General features: G+C 58.5%; 2 protein-coding genes across 3 annotated transcripts in view; one reads left to right on the forward strand and one right to left on the reverse strand.

Annotated features, from left to right (window-relative positions):
• Window positions 1-1,185: 1,185 nt before the first annotated feature.
• TCIRG1 (T cell immune regulator 1, ATPase H+ transporting V0 subunit a3) lies at window positions 1,186-14,226 on the forward strand. 2 transcript variants are annotated; one of them, XM_017857234.1, is made up of 20 exons: window positions 1,186-1,364; window positions 3,547-3,667; window positions 4,026-4,104; window positions 4,907-5,127; window positions 5,210-5,295; window positions 5,652-5,778; window positions 5,852-5,934; window positions 6,104-6,197; window positions 6,389-6,601; window positions 7,203-7,347; window positions 10,422-10,561; window positions 10,636-10,793; window positions 10,871-10,961; window positions 12,188-12,306; window positions 12,390-12,603; window positions 12,970-13,095; window positions 13,268-13,372; window positions 13,443-13,560; window positions 13,813-13,990; window positions 14,067-14,226. In XM_017857234.1, the coding sequence occupies exons 2-20, from the start codon at window positions 3,551-3,553 to the stop codon at window positions 14,143-14,145; spliced, it is 2,493 nt and encodes an 830-aa protein (XP_017712723.1). In that variant the 5' UTR covers window positions 1,186-1,364; window positions 3,547-3,550; the 3' UTR covers window positions 14,146-14,226. The 2 variants fall into 2 exon arrangements, with proteins under 2 accessions (XP_017712723.1, XP_017712724.1); XM_017857235.1 differs by lacking the exon at window positions 1,186-1,364 and having other exon boundaries at window positions 3,546-3,667; window positions 5,210-5,778; window positions 6,138-6,197.
• Window positions 14,227-16,143: 1,917 nt separating this feature from the next.
• The window catches only part of CHKA (choline kinase alpha), a 73,293-nt gene continuing 67,487 nt past the window's right edge, over window positions 16,144-21,949 (reverse strand). Inside the window, exon 14 of the mRNA XM_017857102.1 lies at window positions 16,144-17,359. Coding sequence (XP_017712591.1) covers window positions 17,300-17,359 — 60 coding nt within the window. The 3' untranslated portion in view covers window positions 16,144-17,299. The remainder of the gene's footprint in view (window positions 17,360-21,949) is intronic.

A 21,949-nucleotide genomic window follows, 5' to 3' on the forward strand; every position in this document is an offset into this window, starting at 1 on the left:
GTGTGAGAAGTAACTGCAGGCGTCGAGGGGAAGCCTGGAGCCCAGGAAGTGTCCACAGGTCCGGCTCACGGCTCATCTTGGCCACTGATGAAAACAGGCGCTCTTTCCAAAGCCAAGGCAGGCGCAGGACTCCTGAATCCCTGCAGGTTTAGCTGTTCCCAGACATAACCGCTGCGAGAGCGCGGCATGGAGCCTGTAGCTGCGCACGGAGTACTTCTATTCCAAGCGGGTCAGACTTCCCAGCTTACCGCTGGTTCTTTCCCTTAACCGTGGCTTCCCAGGCACTGCTCTGCTGAGACCCACTAGAGCTGTCTGGTTGTAGCAGGCCCCGCCCCTGTCAGAACAGGCCTATGACCCCCAACAAGTCCCCCAATTTTCTGAGGAACCACAGCTGAGCTTGGCTGTGACTCGGTTTCCAGCCCGGCTCTGGGGCTCCATTTGTCCACCCCTGCCGCAGCCCCTCAGGCCTTTGCTCACTGTGTGGGGCTTAGGCATTGCCAGAGCTGAAGGGCCCCTGGCCTCCAGTGGGAATGCCCCAGGCCTGTCCAAAGTGCAGGCAGCTGGATGGTCGTGAGTCCCAGCTTCCAGGCGCTAGGACCTCATGATGCCCGTGGTGCTGACTTGGAGCAAGGTCACAGTGACAACCCCGGCTGCAGCTGCCGGTAGAGCTGACAGCTGGCCTCTGGCCCAGGGTATCTCCCAGGGCCTGCTGGGTGTGGGGCCCTGGGCAGAACAAGGCAGCATGGCCTGGCCCTGTGTCCTGCTGCCAGTGAAGCAGGCCCGGAGTGGGGCAGCCACCCACCCAAGGGCCAGCGCAGGGCCTCTCCTGGGTGGTCAAGAGCAGGAAGGTGTAAGCACCGCCTTTCACTGCCGCGCACCCAAGGGAGGGGTCCCGGAGGTGGGAGAGCATCCTGGGGACCCCAGGCCCCTGAGCCTTCGAATGTTGGGGTCCCATCAGCCAGAGGCGCACAAGCCTCAAAGTGTAGCGGAGAGCAGGGTCTCATGCCCTATCCTGAGCTAGGCCTGAGCGGAACTGCCCCTGCATCAGGGCCAGCATAGACGCGTGCGGTTGGCACTGGTCCGTTATCCGCTCTGTTCTCCAGGTCTCCTCTCCGGGATTAAGCGCCCCACTGAGGACCCGTCCGCGAGGCCACAGCCTGGGCTCAGCCTCCCCCAGGCTTCCCGGACTCCGTCGGAGGCTCGGGCCGGGGGCGGGGCGTCCCTGGCCCCTCCTCGTCGCCCCGCCTGCCCGGAAAAGTGAGCTGCGCCGGGCCCCGGGCGGGCGGGAACGCAGCTCTGAGTCCTGCTCGGCGTGCGCGGAGTGGGGCAGCCAGCAGCCGAGCCGCGGCGCGCATCCCACCCGGGTGAGTGCCCCCGCTGGGGTCTGCGGAGCCCCAGCTCTGCCTGCCTACCCTCTTCCCCCTGCCCTGGGGAGGGGATCTCGGCGCCACCCAGTTGGCTCCGTAAATGCAGCTCAGCCCCCCACCCCGCCTGGTATCAGGCCTTGCGGGGGGCCACGGAGGATCGCCAAGGGAGGAGGAGAAGGATGGAGTGTTGGCCAACAGAGCCCAGCGTTCCTGGGCCTGGTGTGCGCGGAGCTTTCCCCACTGTATTCTTCCTGGGAGGGAGGGACCCATTCTACGGATGGGGAAGCTGAGGCCGCCCCGCTAGGAAGTGTCAGAGCTGGAGACCAGCTGGGTCTTTTGACTCCAGAGCCGACCCCGTTTGGAATGGAGGGGCCGCCAGACCCTCTCCTACTGCCTTCCCATCATCCGTAGGGGAGGGCAGGGGTGCAGAGAGACCTGGTGGGTTCCTGGAGGAGCCTTATGAGGGGCCAGGAAAGGGGCACAGGGTGAAGAGTGGGCTGGAGCCTAGACCCCAGGGCCGCAGGATGGAGGCATATTCATTTACATCATAAAAGTGGCTGGGTGACCCCTGGCTAGAGTGGGGACCAAGGGGGACAGCGGTAGGGGGTGAGCCAGTGGAGCCTCGCATGCCAGGTGCGGGGTTGATCACGTCCCCACACCCCTCCCCTGCCCATTATAGGTTGTTCCCCAACCCCCTGGGAAGTGCTGGAAGGAGCTGAGCATTGGCATAGTGGCTGTGGGAGCCCTGATGGCCCTGAGCCGGGGGTGCCCCCTCCCTGGATCCCCAGAGCTGACTCCCCACACTTCCTTATTTGGCCAGCACAGCCCCAGAGGGAGCCAGGTCAGACCGCAGCCCTCTTCCGAGCTCACCCTTGTGCTGAGCATGTAACATTGGACTTTACCTCTCCAAGTGTCAGTGGAGTCCTATATAAAACAAAGGTCCAGCGCCCCCTCCCCCAGGATTTCTCCCCCCAGGGTTAGTCTGAGGTCTTGTGGATGAAGGGATTCAGTCGGGGCTCTGGTTATTTTTGTCACCTCCCTAGATCGTGTCTCTGTCAGAGGTGCCACGTCCCATTCACCCAAAGAGGAAGTAGAGGCCCAGAGAGGGTGAGAGACTTGCCCAAGGTCACACAGCCAATCTCAGCCTGGGCCCCAAGTCCCTCTGCCCTGTGGCCGGGCCTGGTCCTTAGGGATGGAACCCAGCCCCTCACTGTCCCCTACCCGGCCCGCTTGCAGCCTTGGGCTGTTCACTCAGTGTTCCCTCATTCCCTCTTTCTCTCCTTTCCCAGGCTGGGGCTGGGGCTGCGGTTCCCTAATTAGAGTTAAGTAAACCAGACCCAGGGGAGGAAGTGACTGGCTGGGCAGGCCCTGGCCAGCCCAGCAGCAGGCGGGGCCCTGACCAAGCCTGTCCCCTCCCCCTAATTTTTGAGCTGAGGAACTGAGTCCCACAGAGGGGCGCTGGGCCCCAAGAGCAGTGGCTTTGGAGCTGGAGGGGCCCCAGCATCCACAGGGCCAGGGCGGGTTGGAGGTGGCCTGGCACCCGCCCTCAGCCTGCATCGGCTTTGAGCAAGGCCCCGGGCCCTTCCCCGCCATTCTACAGTTTCACTTTTGTTGGTTTCAACACCTGGTAGGCTGCGGCTGCTGCCAGGCGGCCCGGGCCTCAGGGGACGGCCCCCTCCCAGCAGCAGTGCTCCCTGGCCAGTCCCAGGGTACCCACTGGAGATGCCCACCCCCGCCGCTCAGCACATGCAGCCCCACAGGGAGCAGGGAGGGCTCCAGCCACCCCCGGGGCAGCCCTGGGCCTAAGTGCCTGGGCCAGTGGGATCCTGTCTAGGGTGAGGGCAGCCTGAGAGAGGGAGGCCAGAGTGAAGGTGGGGGTGGAGCCGGTGTCATTGGGAGATGCTGGAGGTGGGGGCGGGGGTCCCTGTGGGCAGAGCAAGCCAGGAGAGAGCTTGAGGTCGGCCCTAGAGTGGGCTTTGGGGTGTCCCAGTCCCACCGCTTACTTCCTGCGTGACCTCAGCACTGCACCAAGCCTGCCCAGGCCTCAGTTTCCACCTCTGTCAGATGGGGGTGCTAGCAGCAGCTTCCAGGATTCAGTGAGTGAAGGTGCGCAGATGCCCGTGGTTGGGAACTGTCTGTGGTCCGCCCCTGACTGGCCCCCATCCGTGTCCACCCACAGGACCATGGGCTCCATGTTCCGGAGCGAGGAGGTGGCCCTGGTCCAGCTCTTTCTGCCCACAGCTGCTGCCTACACCTGCGTGAGTCGGCTGGGCGAGCTGGGCCTCGTGGAGTTCAGAGACGTGAGTTGGGTGGGCAGGCGTGGGAAGGGGGCTACTGCCGAGGTTAGCCCGAAGGCCGATGCAGGATGGGGACTGCCCCCCCATAGGGCCCTGGCCCTGTTTGAACCTCAGCGGCCCCTGCCGTGGGCGCTGCTCATGGGAAGCCCGTGACTGAGGCCCCTGAGCGGGCTCCTCCCCATGCCCTCCCAGGGTGTGGGGTCTGGTCTGTGCTCTGATCAGCCTCTTGTGGCTCCCAGGGCACTCAGCACCTTTCTGGAGGAGGCAGCTGAGGCCTGAGGAGAGTCAGGCCTGGGCTCTAGGCTGAGAAGCTCCCTGACCCCCTTCCTGAGACACTGACCCCTCTGTGTGGCACCCACAGCTCAACGCCTCGGTGAGCGCCTTCCAGAGACGCTTTGTGGTTGATGTTCGGCGCTGCGAGGAGCTGGAGAAGACCTTCAGTGAGTTGGTCCCAGGCATACATTCCAGGCAGGCTTCCTGGAGGAGGCATGGGCCAAGTTTGATCTGAAAGGAAGAGTCTGAGTTTGCCAGGTGGAAGGCAGAGAAAGGAGGTACAGAGCAGGGCCCTGCATGGCCAAGACAGAGCAGCTGAGATCTGTGAAGTGTGCTTGGGAAGGTGGCTGCCTTGTGTGGGCTGAGCAGAGGGCCTAGGTCAGGGCTGGCTGGGGAGGCCTTGAATGCAGCGTAAGAGCCCAGGACTTCGTTCTGTGGGCACCGGGGAGCCACAGGGATTTCTAAGCAGGGAAGAGGCACAGACAGAGCTTTCTCCTCTGCAGCTGGGCTGGGGTGGGTGGACCCAGGATCTAGGGTTGGGTGCCCCCAAGGAGCATGCAAAAGGGACCCCTGCCCTGGGCAGCCGCTCTCAGGAAGAGCTTGAGGGGCACCAAGGCTGGGGCATGCAGCAGGCTGGGTTTTGTGTTTGCTGTTGCAGTTTATAGCTTTTCAATAATCAGGCAGACACAGGACTCACGCCAGCTCCGGTCCCAAGCGCTGCAGCGCGAGGGCCAGCCTGTGGGGAGACCTCAGGCCCTCTGCCTAGCAGTGGGAAGGGAGAGCAAGCCCAGACCTGAGCGCAGAGGAAGGGGAGCACAGCTTCTGGATGGGGATTTGGCCAGGATTTTCCGGCCGCCTCTGCCTGGTGAATCTAGCAGCTGGTGACCGATGGAGTTTGGGGCAGCAGGTGGGGTCCTCAGCTGTTGAGACAACCTCGACTGCACCCCACTCCTGTTCCTCTGCGCCCAGCCTTCCTGCAGGAGGAGGTGCGGCGGGCTGGGCTGGTCCTGCTCCCGCCTGAGGGGAGGCTGCCGGCACCCCCACCCCGGGACCTGCTGCGCATCCAGGAGGAGACAGAGCGCCTGGCTCAGGAGTTGCGGGATGTGCGGGGCAACCAGCAGGCCCTGCGGGCCCAGCTGCACCAGCTGCAGCTCCACGCCGCCGTGCTGGGCCAGGGCCATGGACCCCAGGTCAGCTCCAGCCCAGGCAGGAGACTGGGAGGCTGGGGAGGGGCTGTCCGGCCCAGGGCTCATGGTGCTTCTGGGCTTCTAGCTGGCAGCTGCCCACACAGATGCGACCTCAGAGAGGATGCCCCTGCTACAGGCTCCCGGGGGGCCGCACCAGGACCTGAGGGTCAAGTGAGTGAGGGTTAACCTCTTGTCCCTTTCTGGCCAGCCCAGAACCCCTGGCCAGTTGCTGGGCTGGGCCAGGCTGAGCTCCAACTCCTTGTCCAGTGCTCTCCCCTCTGTTCCTGCTCTCAGGCTGCCCCCACCTCCTCCTTCAGGCCTGGAACTTCCCATAGTCCCAAGCCCTGGCCCTGGGGGGGTCCTCCTCTTCTGGCCCTGCCCGGGAGGCCTCCTGCCTTCCACTGTGGGCAGGGCCAGTGGGCCCAATTGCCCGATTACCCATGCTGGTCAGGGTCCTGCCCGGAGGGCCTGGTGGGGGAGGCAGGGTGGGAGGTTGGAGCAGCCCTGCCCAGCCCCGTGGCCGCCAGCTTTGTGGCAGGTGCCGTGGAGCCCCACAAGGCCCCTGCCCTAGAGCGCCTGCTCTGGAGGGCCTGCCGCGGCTTCCTCATCGCCAGCTTCAGGGAGCTGGAGCAGCCGCTGGAGCACCCCGTGACGGTGAGCAGCTGGCCCTGGGCTGGGGGGTCCTGGGCAGAGCGAGACTCCAGAATCAACTGAGCCTGCTCTGTAGGGCGAGCCAGCTACGTGGATGACCTTCCTCATCTCCTACTGGGGCGAGCAGATTGGACAGAAGATCCGCAAGATCACGGACTGGTGAGTCACTGGAAACACCCGCCCCACCGCCCCGCTCCGCAGGCCCCTGCTGTCACCTCCCAGCCCGCCCTGTCACGACTCCTCCCCATGAACTCCCTTCAGACTCAGAGTCTCGTAGCCGGGACCCTCAGGCCCCTCAGGCCCCTCACGCAGCACAACCTCCCTCCAGCTTCCACTGCCACGTCTTCCCGTTTCTGGAGCAGGAGGAGGCCCGCCGCGGAGCCCTGCGGCAGCTGCAGCAGCAGAGCCAGGAGCTGCAGGAGGTGGGTGCCCTGGCCTGGCCTCCCAGAGGTGGGTGCAGGAGGTGGGTGCCCTGGCCTGGCCTCCCAGAGGTGGGTGCAGGAGGTGGGTGCCCTGGTCTGGCCTCCCAGAGGTGAGTGCAGGAGGTGGGTGCTCCCAGCCCAGCCACCCCACCTGCCCGCCCAGCCCCCGCTGACTGCCCACTCTGGCGCAGGTCCTGGGGGAGACAGAGCGGTTCCTGAGCCAGGTGCTGGGCCGGGTGCTGCAGCTGCTACCGCCAGGGCAGGTGCAGGTCCACAAGATGAAGGCTGTGTACCTGGCCCTGAACCAGTGCAGTGTGAGCACTACACACAAGTGCCTCATTGCCGAGGCCTGGTGCTCTGTGAGAGACCTGCCTGCCCTGCAGGAGGCCCTTCGGGACAGCTCGGTGAGCATGAAGCCTGAGACCTCACCCCCTCCCCACCCGCCCCTCCTACCAGGCCGGGGCATTTCTGCCTTACTTCCAGCCCCCGGCTCCCTGCACCTGGGCTTCGCCCAGGGGCTCCTTCTCCTCCCAGCCTCCTCCACGGCCCACCTCTTCCAGGGAGTCTGCTCTGTTGGCCCTGGCCCAGCAAGCCCTACCCTGACTTTCCTGAGTCCCTGGAGGCTGATGGGGTAGTTTTAGTCAGAAGCCTCATTCCAATTCAGGCCCTCCTGTGACCTTAGGCCTGCTTATGGTGTGATGCCCCTGCCCCCGGGGGTCACCCGCCGCGCACAGCAGGTGCTTGAGAGTGAGGCTGGGCTCCTTCTCCTGGGCCGTCCCTAGGAGGCAGCACGCTTGCCTTTCCCAAGCAATTGCCAGTCCATGTGGTGTCTTTGGGCCCCCACCAGGGCATAGCAGGGCTGATCATCTCACTTCAGAGAGAGGGGAAGGGGCTGCTCAGTGAGCCCCCACCGGGCTCTGCATCTCCCGCTGGGCCTGGCTGGGGGTCCCAGGGTCCCTGAAGGCCCCTGCCACCGGTCTGGTCTGTCTCTGTCCTGGCGTCCAGACGGAGGAGGGAGTGAGTGCCGTGGCTCACCGAATCCCCTGCCGGGACATGCCCCCCACGCTCATCCGCACCAACCGCTTCACAGCCAGCTTTCAGGGCATCGTGGACGCCTACGGCGTGGGCCGCTACCAGGAGGTCAACCCCGGTGAGAGCCACGGCGCCCTTACCCGTGTCCTGGGAGGCTCAGCTGCCCCACTGGATGGGTGTGAGCCTGAGGGGGAGGTATCTCCATCCTGGGCCCGGCCTGCCCTCCTGGGATGAGGAGCACACATCCTATCACTCTTGAGAGGCTGTTGGGCTCTGCAGCCAGTGTGAGGCTTTGTGTCGGCTCCCAGCCAACTCCCCCTTGTTGAGTTTACAAGGGAGCCGCACGGGCTTGTTCAAAGAACAGAGGCTGTGCAGTGGACATGGCCAGGTTGGAAGCCCATCTCGCCTACTTTGATATGTTTCTTAGCTTCTCTGAGCCTCAGCTGCCTCACCTGCAAAATGGAAATAATAGCGCAAACCTCAGAGGAAAGTCAGGAAGCTTAGTGACCATTGGAGACTGCAAGCCAGAGCCGGGGGCAGCCTGTGATGTGCTTGGTTTGGTCACACGGTTTTGTTTGTTTGTTTGTTTGTTTGTTTTCTGAGATGGAGTCTCGTTCTGTCGCCCAGGCTGGAGTGCAGTGGTGTGATCTCGGCTCACTGCAACCTCTGCCTCCCAGGTTCAAGCCATTCTCCTGCCTCAGCCTCCCGAGTAGCTGGGACTACAGGTGCCCATCGCCACGTCCAACTAATTTTTGTTCTTTTAGTGGAGATGGGGTTTCGCCATGTTGGCCAGACTGTCTCGAACTCCTGACCTCAAGTGATCCGCCCACCTCAGCCTCCCAAAGTGCTGGGATTATAGGCGTGAGCCACCACTCCTGGCTACACAGTGTTTTTTGTTTTGTTTTTTTTCCCGAGATGGAGTCTCGCTCTGTTGCCCAGGCTGGGGTTTGGTGGCATGATCTCGGCTCACTGCAATTTCCGCCTCCCAGGTTCTAGTGATTCACCTGCCTCAGCCTCCAGAGTAGTTGGGCAGGTGTGTGCCACCACGCCCGGCTAATTTTTGTATTTTTGGTAGAGACGGGCTTTCACCGTGTTGACCAGGCTGGTCACAAACTCCTGAGCTCGTGATCCGCCCACCTCAGCCTCCCAAAGTGCTGGGATTACAGGTGTGAGCCACCACACCTGGCCCTACACAGTGTTTTTATAAAAGTTTGCATTAATGCAGTCTTAGGTCAAGCTGTCCCTGAGACGGACATTCTGGAGTAAGTGGTAGGTTAAGGGAGGTGCTCCCAGTAGAAACCAGTCAGGGATGAGGGCAGGGGTTGGGGGAGCTCTAGTGCTTTCCCTCCACATCCTCCTCCCCATTGGGAGTCCTGAGGCCTGCAGTGCCTGCTCTGTCGTCCAGCTGTGTCCTCCCCCTCAGGACGCCACTCCCCAACACAGTGGGCCAGCTGCAGTGTGACTGGTGCTGTCAGATGAGTGGAGGGGCCCAGTATCCCCCAGTGCCACCGAGTGGGGGCCCGGCCCATAGCATGGGTGTGACGTAGTGGAGCCCCTATTGGGAGGGGTCTTGGACACAGGCCAGGGAGGGGCCCTGCCTCACCCAGTGGGCAGGAGTCAGGGTGCTTGGGCCCGCATGGTGGTACAGGCAGGGCGTGAGTCTGAGGCTCTGTGAACCAAGACCAGGGCTGTGTGGTCCTGGGAGGCTTGCTGCTCCTGCAGGCCCGGAGTCCTGGGGCTGGATCTGCGTCCCACTCAGATTCCCCTGCACATGGACAGAGGCTGGTGCAGCTAGAGCATCACCCGGAGGCCCGTGGCGGATAGAATGCTGCCAGCTCAACGCACCAGCCTTTGGGGCAACGTGTTTGCCAGGGAAGCTGTAACAAAGTGTCACAGGCTGGTGGCTTAAGGGGCAGACACAGTCCCACAGTCCTGGAGGCTAGAAGTCCAAGACCAAGGTGTCCGCAGGGGCCGGGCGCACTGGCTCATGCCTGTAATCTCAGCACTTTGGGAGGCTGTGGTGGAAGGAGGATCGCTGGAGTCCTGGAGTCCAGGAGTTCGAGACCAGTCTGGGCAACATAGTGAGACCTTGTATCTTAACAAAATAAAAGATAATGAGGTGTTGTCGGCAGGAGTGGCTCCTTCTGCGGCTGTCCGGGAGGATCCCTTCCTGGCCTCTCTCCTGGGCTTGGAGCGGCCGTCCTCATCTTCACGTGCTGTTCTCCTTCCGTGTGGGTCCAAATGTTCCTTTTCGTAAGGACACTGGGCACACTGGATTAGGGCCCACTGTAATGGCCTCATCTTAACCCAGTGACCTCTGTAAGGACCCTGTCTCCAAAGAAGGTCACATCCGGAGTTCCCGGGGGTTGGTCCTCCAGTGTACCTTTTTTGGGGTCACAATACAGCCCCTGACAGGATGTGCATGTTGGGGTCCTCCTGCCTCCCATGAGGACTTGTTCCTGTTTTACTGATGGGAAGTCGAGATTTCAGAGCTGGAGCGACCAGCTTGGCCTCCTGGAACTTGCATGTGCCAGCTGGGGCCACCTGTGGCTCCCTGTCCTCTCTGGCTTCTGTGTGGGGCTCTGGGGACAGCAACAACTGAAGCTGCTTACTTCCTGTGGCTCCAGCAGCTGGCCGGTGCTGCCCGCGGAGACCTTATGAAGTGGCCTGGTATTACTTCCATTTTACAGATGGGGAAACGGAGGCTCAGAGAGGTTAAGTGACTGGGCCTGAGTCACACAGCTCCTAAGTGGTGGGTTCTTTTTTTTTTTTTTTTTTTTTTTTTTGGTGACAGGATCTCACTCTGTCGCCCAGGCTGGAGTGCAGAGGTGCGAGCTTGGCTCACTGCAACCTCCGCCTCCCGGGTTCAAATGATTCTCCTGCCTCAACCTCCTGAGTAGCTGGGATTATGGGCACCTGCCACCATGCCCAGCTAATTTTTCTGTTTTTAGTAGAGACAGGGTTTCACCATGTTGGCCAGGCTGGTCTCGAACTCCTGACCTCAGGTGATCCTCCCCCCCCATCTTGGCCTCCCAGAGTACTAGGATTATAGGCATGAGCCACCGTGCCCGGCTGCTAAGTGGTGGGTTCTTGACTGCAAGCCAGCAGGGTCTCTGTGGCATCTTGGGCCGGGAGACGGATGCTGGTGTGTTTGGGGGTTCCCAGCTCACCTACCACGCCCTCTGCCCACAGCTCCCTATACCATCATCACCTTCCCCTTCCTGTTTGCTGTGATGTTTGGGGATGTGGGCCATGGACTGCTCATGTTCCTCTTCGCCCTGGCCATGGTGCTTGCGGAGAACCGGCCGGCAGTGAAGGCCGCACAGAATGAGGTGAGGGGCTGGGCTGGCGTCCTGATGAGGGTAGTGGGGCCAGGCAGCCCCTCACCACACTGCTGCCGCCCCAGATCTGGCAGACTTTCTTCAGGGGCCGCTACCTGCTCCTGCTCATGGGTCTGTTCTCCATCTACACCGGCTTCATCTACAACGAGTGCTTCAGTCGCGCCACCAGCATCTTCCCCTCGGGCTGGAGTGTGGCCGCCATGGCCAACCAGTCTGGCTGGAGGTAAGGCCCGGGCCCCAGCCTGGCCGGGGGCCCCGCAGCCCCCACAGCCCTGACCGCCCTGCCCTCTGTTGCCACAGTGATGCATTCCTGGCCCAGCACGCGACGCTTACCCTGGATCCCAACGTCACCGGTGTCTTCCTGGGACCCTACCCCTTTGGCATTGACCCTGTGAGTCCTGGGATGGAGTGTCCGTGGGTGGTGAAGGCAGCTGGGAGTGGGGGCTGGGGCTCCCCTCGGTTCAGCCCTCCTGCAGTGCTGGCGTGGAGCACTTCTGTGTGCCAGGCCCTTTCCTTAGCTCAAGAGGCAGACAAGGCTCCTGTCCTGCAGAGCCTGCATCACAGTCTCCTGAGTGTGCAGAGGCAAAGCCAGACCGGACAGGAACCAGTCTGCAGCTTGCACTGTGCTAAGCACTGTTCCCAACCCTCTGTGGAAGTGATTTTCTTTTTTTTTTTTTTTTTTTTTTTTTTTTTTTTTTTTTTTTTTTTTTTTTTTTTTTTGGATATGGAGTTTCATTCTGTCACCCAGGCTGGAGTGCAGTGGTGCGATCTCGGCTCACTGCAACCTCCATCTCCCGGCTTCAAGCGATTCCCCTGCCTCAGCCTCCTGAGTAGCTGGGATACAGGCACCTGCCACCATGCCCGGCTAATTTCTGTATTTTTAGTAGAGACAGGGTTTCACCGTGTTGGCCAGGCTGGTCTCGAACTCCTGACCTTATGTGATCCACTTGCTTCCGCCTTTCAAAGTGCTGGGATTACAGGCGTGAGCCACCGTGCCTGGCCTGATTTTCTGTTTGAACCTCATAACAACCCCGTGGGCCGCATNTTTTGGATATGGAGTTTCATTCTGTCACCCAGGCTGGAGTGCAGTGGTGCGATCTCGGCTCACTGCAACCTCCATCTCCCGGCTTCAAGCGATTCCCCTGCCTCAGCCTCCTGAGTAGCTGGGATACAGGCACCTGCCACCATGCCCGGCTAATTTCTGTATTTTAGTAGAGACAGGGTTTCACCGTGTTGGCCAGGCTGGTCTCGAACTCCTGACCTTATGTGATCCACTTGCTTCCGCCTTTCAAAGTGCTGGGATTACAGGCGTGAGCCACCGTGCCTGGCCTGATTTTCTGTTTGAACCTCATAACAACCCCGTGGGCCGCATGTTAACTGTGTCCTCACCTGAAGAAGAGACTGAGGCACAGAGGCCGTGCCCCAGGTCACCCAGGCTGGAGCCATGGCAGCTGGCCCGTCTGTGCTCTGTTGCCCCTCGGTGGGTGGGTGATGGATGAGGCTGCAGGCTCCGAGGGGGAAAACAGGGTGATGAGAGAGAGGGACTCGGGTCGGGGACTTCCTGGCAGTGCTGGCCAGGGAGCCCCTGAGTCCAGCCCGCCCCTGCTGCCACCCTAGGTCTGGAGCCTGGCTGCCAACCACTTGAGCTTCCTCAACTCCTTCAAGATGAAGATGTCTGTCATCCTGGGGGTTGTGCACATGGCCTTTGGGGTGGTCCTTGGAGTCTTCAACCACGTGTGAGGGCCAAAGCTGCCTGGGGGATGGGAGGCTGGCAGGCCAGAGTGGGCCCCAGTGACCACGCCTCCCTCCTACCTGCCAGGCACTTTGGCCAGAAGCACCGGCTGCTGCTGGAGACGCTGCCGGAGCTCACCTTCCTGCTGGGGCTCTTCGGTTACCTCGTCTTCCTAGTCATCTACAAGTGGCTGTGTGTCTCGGCTGCCAGCGCCGCCTCGGCCCCCAGCATCCTCATCCACTTCATCAACATGTTCCTCTTCTCCCACAGCCCCACCAACCGGCCGCTCTACCCCCGGCAGGTGTGCTGTGGCTGGGGGGCCCAGCTCACACAGCCTCATGGGGATCCCACGGTCACTCGGCCACTGGGAGCTGCAGGATCCTCGTCCAAGAAACGGGGATGCAGGCCCCGGGCTGTGCAGACAGGGCTGTCAGAGGTGATGGTGTGCATCTTTAGCAGGTGGCACAAGTGGAGCTGGGAACCTGGGGTCCCTTCCCTCAGGAGTCCTTATGGAGCCAAATCCTCACTCAGTGAGGGCACGGAGCCCCCGGGGGCCCTGAAGGGAGGAGCGGCCACAGACTCTCTGGGCCCTGTGACTGCTGTGATTCAAGTTCCTGTGCAGGTGTGCACAGCAGGGGTGCCCTGACTCTCGCCCTCTCCCTGGCAGGAGGTGGTCCAGGCCACGCTGGTGGTCCTGGCCTTGGCCATGGTGCCCGTCCTGCTGCTAGGCACACCCCTGCACCTGCTGCGCCGCCACCGCCCCCACCTGCGGAGGAGGCCCGCTGGCCGACAGGTGGGACCGGGCCTAAGGTGTAGGGGGCTGCTTGGGAGGAGAGGCCACTGTCCGGTGTGTACCTGACTCCCCACTTCCTCACAGGCTCCTAAGTGGCCAGGAGCAGGCCTGGTGGGTGGCGGGGGCCCTCCTGAGGCTGGAGCGCTGCCAACACTGCCTGCTCGTTCCCCAGGAGGAAGACAAGGCTGGGTTGCTGGACCTGCCTGATGCATCTGTGAATGGCTGGAGCTCCGATGAGGAAAAGGCAGGGGGCCTGGATGATGAAGAGGAGGCTGAGGTGGGTGCAGTGCCTTCCTGAGGGTGGGACGGGTGAGGCCCCGCTGGCCCTCACTGCACCCACCCTGCAGCTCGTCCCCTCCGAGGTGCTCATGCACCAGGCCATCCACACCATCGAGTTCTGCCTGGGCTGCGTCTCCAATACCGCATCCTACCTGCGCCTGTGGGCCCTGAGCCTGGCCCACGCCCGTGAGTGACCTGGCCACCAATGGCCAGCCCCGGCTCCTGGCTTCTCACTTACGGCTGCTGGCTGGGCAGGTTTCTTCTCTCTGGGCCTCAGTTTCCCCTCTGTAAAGTGGGACTGTCCAAGGAGGTCCCTCGCTGGCTGCCCGTGCAGGGAGGGCTTCAGGCTGCGGCAGGTAGATCGGGGGCTGGCAGGCCCCCACTTGCCATTGGCCCCCACTTGCCATTGGCCCCCACTGTCTCCTCCTTTGCTCGCAGAGCTGTCCGAGGTTCTGTGGGCCATGGTGATGAGCATTGGCCTGGGCCTGAGCCGGGAGGTTGGCGTGGCGGCTGTGGTGCTGGTCCCCATCTTTGCCGCCTTTGCTGTGATGACCGTGGCCATCCTGCTGGTGATGGAAGGGCTCTCGGCCTTCCTGCACGCCCTGCGGCTGCACTGGTGAGCAACCACCCCGTGGCCTGGGCTGCTCAAGGCGGGAGTTCCCCTGACCAACCCCTCCTCTTCTCACCCCCAGGGTGGAATTCCAGAACAAGTTCTACTCCGGCACAGGCTACAAGCTGAGTCCCTTCACCTTCGCTGCCACAGATGACTAGGGCCCACTGCAGGTCCTACCAGACCTCCATCCTGACCTCTGAGGCAGGAGAGGAATAAAGAGGGTCCGCCCTGGGGAGTGATGTCTCGTCTCTCTTCCCTCCTTTCTAGCTGAGGCAGGTGGCGGGGTAGAAGACATGGTGTAGGATCTGGGACCTCAAAAAGTCGAGGCCAGGACCTGCAGATCTGCAATGTCAGACTCTTGGGGTGAAAAGGGGCAGAGAAGGGCCAAGGAGGGATGTTTCCAGCACAATCTAACTTGGAGTGAGCAAATGTCTTCCCAGGCCGGGTTAGGGGAGTGAGCTCCCCATCCTTGGAGGTGTGCAACTGGCTGTGAGCGGGTGTTTGGGTTACTCTCTGTTGGGAGTGGTGCCAATATCCATGCCCTGGTGCCAGGCCTCAGGGGGCTGGAAGTACAGAGCAGTCTGGGGCACCTGAGTACCAGTCAGTGCTCCATGCAGGGCTGTGGTGTCACACGCCCAAGGCCACATGCCTGCCAGGAAGGGCAGAGGCTGTCCCGAGCAGCAGACATTACCCAGGGCCCCGGGGGTCAGAACAGGGGCTGAGCCTGACTCCCAGCCCAGCCTCCCATCACCTGAGGCTACAGTCTTCCTGACCCCTCCCAGGTGGTCCTTCCTGCGTTGCTGGCAGGATGGGGGTGGCTTTCTGCAGTGTCCTCTGGCCTGGGTCCCACTCCTGCTGGGAGGCAGAGCCAGTGCTTCCCAGAAGCCAACAAGCTGCAAAGTGGTTCTTCCCACAGCTGTGGCTGTGGCCAGCTGCTGGGAGGAGCCTGTCCATTGGCTCCTGGACTGCCTTGCTCAGGACCTCTGGATGCCAGGGGTGGTATCAGGGCCTCTAATTCTACATGCTGAGCACTCAGCTTAGAGAAACGGTGTCACGGTGCTGGGGTAGGAACAGAGGAGGCTAAATGAAGGACTCCGGAGAGCTGCAGGTGGATCTGGACCAAATTCAGAACCCAATGCCTTACTCCCTCCTGGGGAAGGAGCTGGGCAGAGACTTGGGGCAGGCAGTGAGGTGGGGATAGGTGAGCAGCACTCGTGGCGACTGGCCCGTGTGATTTAGGAGAGGTGTGGTATGGGATCCTAGGGAGATGACCAGTCAGCCCTACCCTGGCTTTGACATGGGGGTACCTGGCAGTGGTGGCTACAGAAGTCCAGTTTGCCACGAGAATGGCACATAAAAAGGCACTGGGGTGGGCACCTCTGGGGCATGAGGTCACTGGGAGACACAGGGATGGGGTGGGTCACGTGCGTGGAAGACTCGGCAGTGAACAGCACAGGCCCGAGCCCATCCCGTCCATGTGAGCTTATGGCCTGATGCAGAGACTACCAGGGGCTCCAGGAAAGTTAAGGTGCATGGAAACGATGGGCCAGGGCCGGGCCCAGGGTGGTTTAGGGAATGCCAGTGTCTTGGGTAGAATAGCAAGGCCTGAGATTGTAACTGAGCTGACAGCAGGGCAAAGTGAAGGAACCCAGTATTGGAAGATTGGCTCCAAATGTATCTCTGCAAGGAGACTGCAAGCAAGCTCGTGTGTGAAGGACCAGGCAGAGGCGAGGGCTAAGTGAGGCCAGCAGTGGCCTGGGCACAGTAAGATGGTGAGAAGCCACCAGAGCTCCTATGCAGGAGTGCAACACCATTGCTGTTTAATTCAGTTTGGCTTCACCTGTTTAAAACTGTTAACTCTCTAGAAGGGTGAAAAGTGAACGCCTCCCTCCTGCCCCTGCCCAGCCGCTCGGTGTCCCCAGGCACCAGCGCTGCTCCCAGTCTCCAGAGTCCTCCAGGGCTCTTCATTTCTGGGCTAGAAGCAGGGAAACCAGAGTGTGACGGGGAAGAAGAGGAGGTGGAGGACGGCCGATGGGGTCACACGCTGCTGGGATGCCAGCTGAGAGCAGTGGGGCACTGCTGAGCTGAGGGACTGGGTGGGTGCAGATGGAGCCCTCCCTGAGATTTAGGACACATCCAAGGGTGACAGCTTGAGGTTGGGTTTTTATTATTTTATTTGTATAGTACAATCTCTGTGGTAGCAGAAATATATGCACAAAAAACAATTCAAATAAGAGTTCAGAGTAAAAAAAAGTCAGCTAAGACTGTATCCCGCGGGACATTTCATATATATGGATTTCACAGCTACACTCAATCCACGCCGTGCACCACATAGAGGCTGCTGTCTCCCACAAGAATGATGATGTCAGGGACATCGGGAAAGGTAAGGGCCGGGAAACTGGGCCCTCAGAGAACCCAGGCCAAGGTTTCCCTCACCCTGCCCAGGGGCGGCCCAGCCCACTCAACAGGATCCCACACTTCAGGCAGAGCAGGGGGCAGGAGAGGCCCAAAGAGCTGGGTCAATCAGCTGGCTCCCCTGGGAGGGGAGCTGGGAGACAGGGAGGTCCTCACACTGCCCCGTGGCCACAGACGGCTGTCTGCACACTCCATCAGGAGGAAGGGCAGGGAGAAGTCACATGCAGTACAGTGAAATTCATCAATGTAACACACGCCCAGCAGGAGGGGAGAGCTCTGCTCCACACGCAGGCGGCCTTGGCCGCTCCGGAGCAATCCACTGCTCCAGCTTCAGCCATGGGACCAAGAGGATAGAGGAGCAGCTTCTGGGGGCCCCAGGCAGAAGCCACCTTGCAGTAGTGACTGGCGACTTCACAGTACATCTCTACTCACTTGCCGTCCCTTGGGAGTGAGCAGCGTCTATAACACATCGCCATCTACAAAAGCCTGGTCACAGTGTTCACCAGCACATTCATGAAAAAAAAAAATTTAAATCAACATTAACCAAAGTACCTGCAAGTAACACTGCTTACTCTTGCTGTTTGCCCTTTCTGACTGGAAACCTTAGCCCCCAAATATGAAACGCCTTCTCTAGATTAAAAGGATTCAGAGATGTTGCACTATTGCACTATATTTCTGCTTCCCAATCTCGTTTGAGTCCTAGTGAAATCGTAAACAAGAGGTGAAATAAATGTTGCTCCATTTTAATACAGTCTTTAGTATCATAAACATCTGTGTTCAGTAGTGAGCCACCCAAAGCCTCCTGCCGCAGGAGCAGTAGTCGAAGCACAGAGGGGACCCCGCTCCGCCGCCTCCCCATGCAGTCCAGTGATGAGGTGGATGGAGTCCTCCCCACAGTCACACCCCAAGCTTCCTCTTCTGGTGGAAATAGGCATCAAACCTTGCTTGGGCGTAGTCCTAGGAGAGAGCAAAGAGAAGCAAGGAATCCTGCTGGCCTGACCCCTGCCCATGTGCCCCCCAAACCCCACCCCTGGCAAGAGCTGAGGGCACGGACCCATGAGACCAACAGCACGGGACTGGCCTGTGCAGCAGGGCTGCTCCGCAGATGCAGGCTCCTCAAGCTCCCGGCCCACCCTGCACACCTTCATTCTCAGGAGGCCTGGTTTACAGGCATGGGCCAGCCCAGCCCTGCCTCTCAGGACGGACATCTCGTCCACATGCTTGGCACTGCTACCATTCATCACCTTGTTAACCTTGGGTGCTGTGGGCACTGACTGACTGACATAACACACCTTTTAGGGCAAAAGGCCCCTGGGACATAGGCAAGTCTAGAACAGAAGGGGAGAAAAAAGAGGATGCCCGTTGCCTATTTCCTGGGATCTCCTGCAGCATGACTTTTAAGAAAGACACCGAGGGGCAAGGGAGAACACCTGGCTTGGTGTTCTGTTTCTGCCGCTGTCTTTTTCTGGGTCTCTTCCCTCATCTGTCCATCAGTGAGGACAACACAATCTCAAAGAGCCACTCCTGCAAGTCTGCAATTCTAGAAGCCAGGAAGATTACAATAACACTTTTTTGAAAAATTAACTCTGAGCTGTAATTTCTACTCTTATCAGCATGAGCCCATTTTAAGTGTCCAGTTGGAGGCTTTCACAGATGCATCCAGCCAGTTCTCCACCACCGCCGTCAGGAGACCTGTGTTTCCAGCATCCCTACAAGCTCCCACGGGCCTCTTGCAGTTGGCCACAGGCAGCCATCGACTCAATTTCTGTCACTATGGATTGGACTTTTCTTTCCTAGAGTAGCACATAAATGCCAGCATACAATATGTACCCTCGTGCCTGGCTTCTCAGTGTGATGTCTCTTGAGTGGCCCATGCTGTCATGCATTCGTGCCACCTTCCTTTGCACTGCCAAGTGTTCTCAGTATACGGATCTGGCACTGTAGTATCCACGCACCTGCTGACTGGTATTGAGGCTGCTTCCAGTTTGGGACAATTACAAATGAAGCTGCAGACCAGGCGCGGTGGCTCACACCTGTAATCCCAATACTTTGGGAGGCCAAGGCAGGCAGATTACTTGAGGTCAGGAGTTCGAGACCAGCCTGGCCAATATGGAGAAACCCCCTCTACTAAAAATACAAAAATTAGCTGGGTGCGGTGGCGCATGCCTGTAATCCCAGCTACTCAGGAGGCTGAGGCAGGAGAATGGCTTGAACCCGGGAGGCAGAGGTTGCAGTGAGGCAAGATTGGGCCACTGCACTCCTGCCTGGGCAACAGAGCGAGACTCTGTCTCAAAAACAAACAAATGAAGTTGCTATGAGCGTTTGAGTGCAAGTCTTGGTGTGGAATCTGTTTTCATTTGTTCTGGAAAAATTCCCCAGGAGAGCTGCTGGGTGGTCTAACGCACGCATCTTCACGCTGGCTGTCGCAGACTGCATTCCCAGCAGCAGTGCACGCACATTCCCATTGCTCTATCTGCTCGCCAACATTTGGGACTGTCAGTTCTTTCAAGTTTTAGCCATCACTGTGGGTGTGTAGGGTATCGCAATGAGGCTTTGATTCTTATTTCTTTAATGACTAATTATATGACACACATGAAAAGATTCTTACTGGCCATGTGTTTCTCTTAAGTGTCCAAATCTTCCATCCATTTATAAAGCAGGCTGACGCCGGGTGTGGTGGCTCATGCCTGTTTTCCCAGCACTTTGGGAGGCCAAGGCGGGCGGATCACCTGAGGTTAGAAGTTGGAGACCAGCCTGACCAACACAAAGAAAACCCGTCTCCGCGGTGGCTCAAGCCTGTAATCCCAGCACTTTGGGAGGCCGAGACGGGCGGATCATGAGGTCAGGAGATCGAGACCATCCTGGCTAACACGGTGAAACCCCGTCTCTACTAAAAAATACAAAAAACTAGCCGGGCGAGGTGGCGGGCGCCTGTAGTCCCCGCTACTCGGGAGACTGAGGCAGGAGAATGGCGTGAACCCAGGAGGCGGAGCTTGCAGTGAGCTGAAATCCGGCCACTGCACTCCAGCCTGGGCGACAGAGCGAGACTCCACCTTAAAAAAAAAAGAAACCCCGTCTCTACTAAAAATACATAAACAAAATTAGCCAGGTGTGGTGGTGCATGCCTGTAATCCCAGCTACTCGGGAGGCTGAGGCAGGAGAGTCATTTGAACCTAAGAGGCAGAGGCTGTGGTGAGCTGAGATCATGCCACTGAACTCCAGCCTGGGCAACAAGAGTGAAACTCCATCTCGAAATAATAATAATAATAATAATAATAATAATAATAATAATAATAATGCAGGCTGTTTGGTTTCTGGCTGAGTTATGAGTTCTTTATATATCCTAAATATGAGTCCTTTATTAAATATACATTTGTAGTATTTTCTCCCAGTCTGTGGCTTGCCTTTTCATTTGCTCCATGATATCATTCAAAGAGTTTTTGATTTTGATGAAGTCCAACTGTGATGATATATATGCGTGTTTTTGTAGATGGTCCCTGTCTCATAACTCCCACAGCCCTTACTACAGTAAACAGAATCTCTCTCTCTGACCTTCTGCCGTCCTTTCACCTGCCCAAAGCTAGACTCTGATCTGACTGTGGGTCGTCAGACTCTTATTCCAGAGAGGGTCCTGTCTCATACCCTGGGATAAGGAATGCTGTGCAAAGAGGCCCAAAGAACCTGGTCAGGCCTTGCTGGGTTTAGATCACACCTTTTTTGGTCCAATCACATTTCAACACGATTGTCCATGTTTCAATCATGCCTATCCAATGACATTTCCATAAAATGCCCAAGAAGACAGGGTTTGGGGAGTTTCTAGAGAACCGCAGGTGGAGGCTGACAGGAAGGTGAACAAGAATGAGTTCCCCAACCCACCAGCAGGGACAGAAGCTCCTGTGCTCGGAATCCTTTCAGACCTCACCCCACCTATGTGTTTCTTCGCCCTTAAAATACCCTTTGTTAACTAAGCATGGTGGCGGAACGTCTGTAGTCCCAGCTACTTGGAAGGCTGAGGCAAGAGGATCACTTGAGTCCAGAAGTTGGAGACAGCCTGGGCAACACAGTGAGACCGTCTTTAAAAAAATATACACACCGGTAAACTTACACGTTTCCCTGAGTTCTGTCAGACGCTCTAGCAAATTAATTGAACCCAAGGAGGGGAACGTGGGAACCCCAATATATGGCTGGTTGGTCAGAAATTCCAGAGGCCTGGACTTGCAACTGGTGTCAGAATTGGAGGGCAGTCTTAAGGTCTCAGCACTCAACCTGTGGGGTCTGATTCTCTCCCCAGGTAGACAGTGTCGTAATGGAATTGGAGGACACCCATCTGGTATCCACTCCAGAACGGATTGCTTGTTTGTGAGGGGAGAACCGCCCCCCGACTTTAGTCTTCTGCGGTGATGATTGTTGCTGATGAAAGGAATGGGAAAAAGCACTTTGGTTTTTATGTTTCCTGCTCACAGCAACTTACTCTATTTTTTCCTCTTTTATGGCTAGTGCTTTATGTAACCCAAGAAATCTGTGCTTAAGTCAGTAAGCTTTTTTCTTTTTTTTTTTTTTTTTGAGGCACAGTCTCGCTCTGTCGCCCAGGCTGGAGTGCAGTGGTGCAACCTCCGCTCACTGCAAGCTCCGCCTCCCGAGTTCACGCCATTCTCCTGCCTCAGCCTCCCGAGCAGCTGGGACTACAGGCGCCCACCACCTCGCCCGGCTAATTTTTTGTATTTTCAGTAGAGACGGGTTTTCACTGTGTTAGCCAGGATGGTCTCAATCTCCTGACCTTGTGATCTGCCTGCCTCAGCCTCCCGAAGTGCTGGGATTACAGGCATGAACCACTGTGCCCGGCCTAGGTCACTAAGCTTTTCTCTTGTGTTTTCTCACAGAAACTTAATAGTTTTAGCCTTCACATTTAGGTCTATTATCTGTTTCAAGTTGACTGCTGTTTATGGCACGGAATCAGGTTCAGTTTTTTCTCCATATGACTCTTCAAATGTTCTTGCATCGTTTTTTGAAAATTAATCCTTTCCCTCTTAAATTACCTTGGCCTTTCTGTTGAGTACCAGGTGATTACATACATATGGATCTATTTCTGGGCACTATATTCTGTTCCATCTGATTTGTCTTGTTTTGTTTTTCAGATGGGGTCTTGCTCTGTTGCCCAGGCTGGAGTGCAGTGGCGTGATCTCGGCTCACTGCAACCTCTGCCTCCCGGGTTCAAGCAATTCTCCTGCCTGTCTCCCGAGTAGCTGGGATTACAGGCGTGTGCCACCACACGCTAATTTTTTATTTGTAGTAGAGACGGCGTTTCTCCATGTTGGTCAGGCTGGTCTTGAACTCCCAACCTCAGGTGATCCACCTGCCTTGGCCTCCCAATGTGCTGGGACTATAGGCATGAGCTACTGCACCTGGCTGGCTGTGGGTTTTTCATACATGCCTTTATCTGGCTGAGGAATATCCCCTCTAGTCCTAGTTTGCTGAGATTTTTTTAAATCACATTGGATCTTGTCAAATTCTTTTTCCTGTGGTTCCTGAAATAAATCATATGGTTTT

Source organism: Rhinopithecus bieti, unplaced genomic scaffold, assembly GCF_001698545.2.
Source record: "Rhinopithecus bieti isolate Rb0 unplaced genomic scaffold, ASM169854v2 scaffold_44159, whole genome shotgun sequence".
Lineage (NCBI taxonomy): Eukaryota > Metazoa > Chordata > Mammalia > Primates > Cercopithecidae > Rhinopithecus > Rhinopithecus bieti.

Coding starts and splice junctions, on each gene's coding strand:
- TCIRG1 (XM_017857234.1), top strand. CDS start 3,551: ATGGGCTCCATGTTCCGGAGCGAGGAGGTGGCCCTGGTCCAGCTCTTT. Junction 5,779..5,851: donor CGCTGGAGCACCCCGTGACG/GTGAGCAGCTGG, acceptor CCTGCTCTGTAG/GGCGAGCCAGCTACGTGGAT. Junction 6,198..6,388: donor AGAGCCAGGAGCTGCAGGAG/GTGGGTGCCCTG, acceptor ACTCTGGCGCAG/GTCCTGGGGGAGACAGAGCG.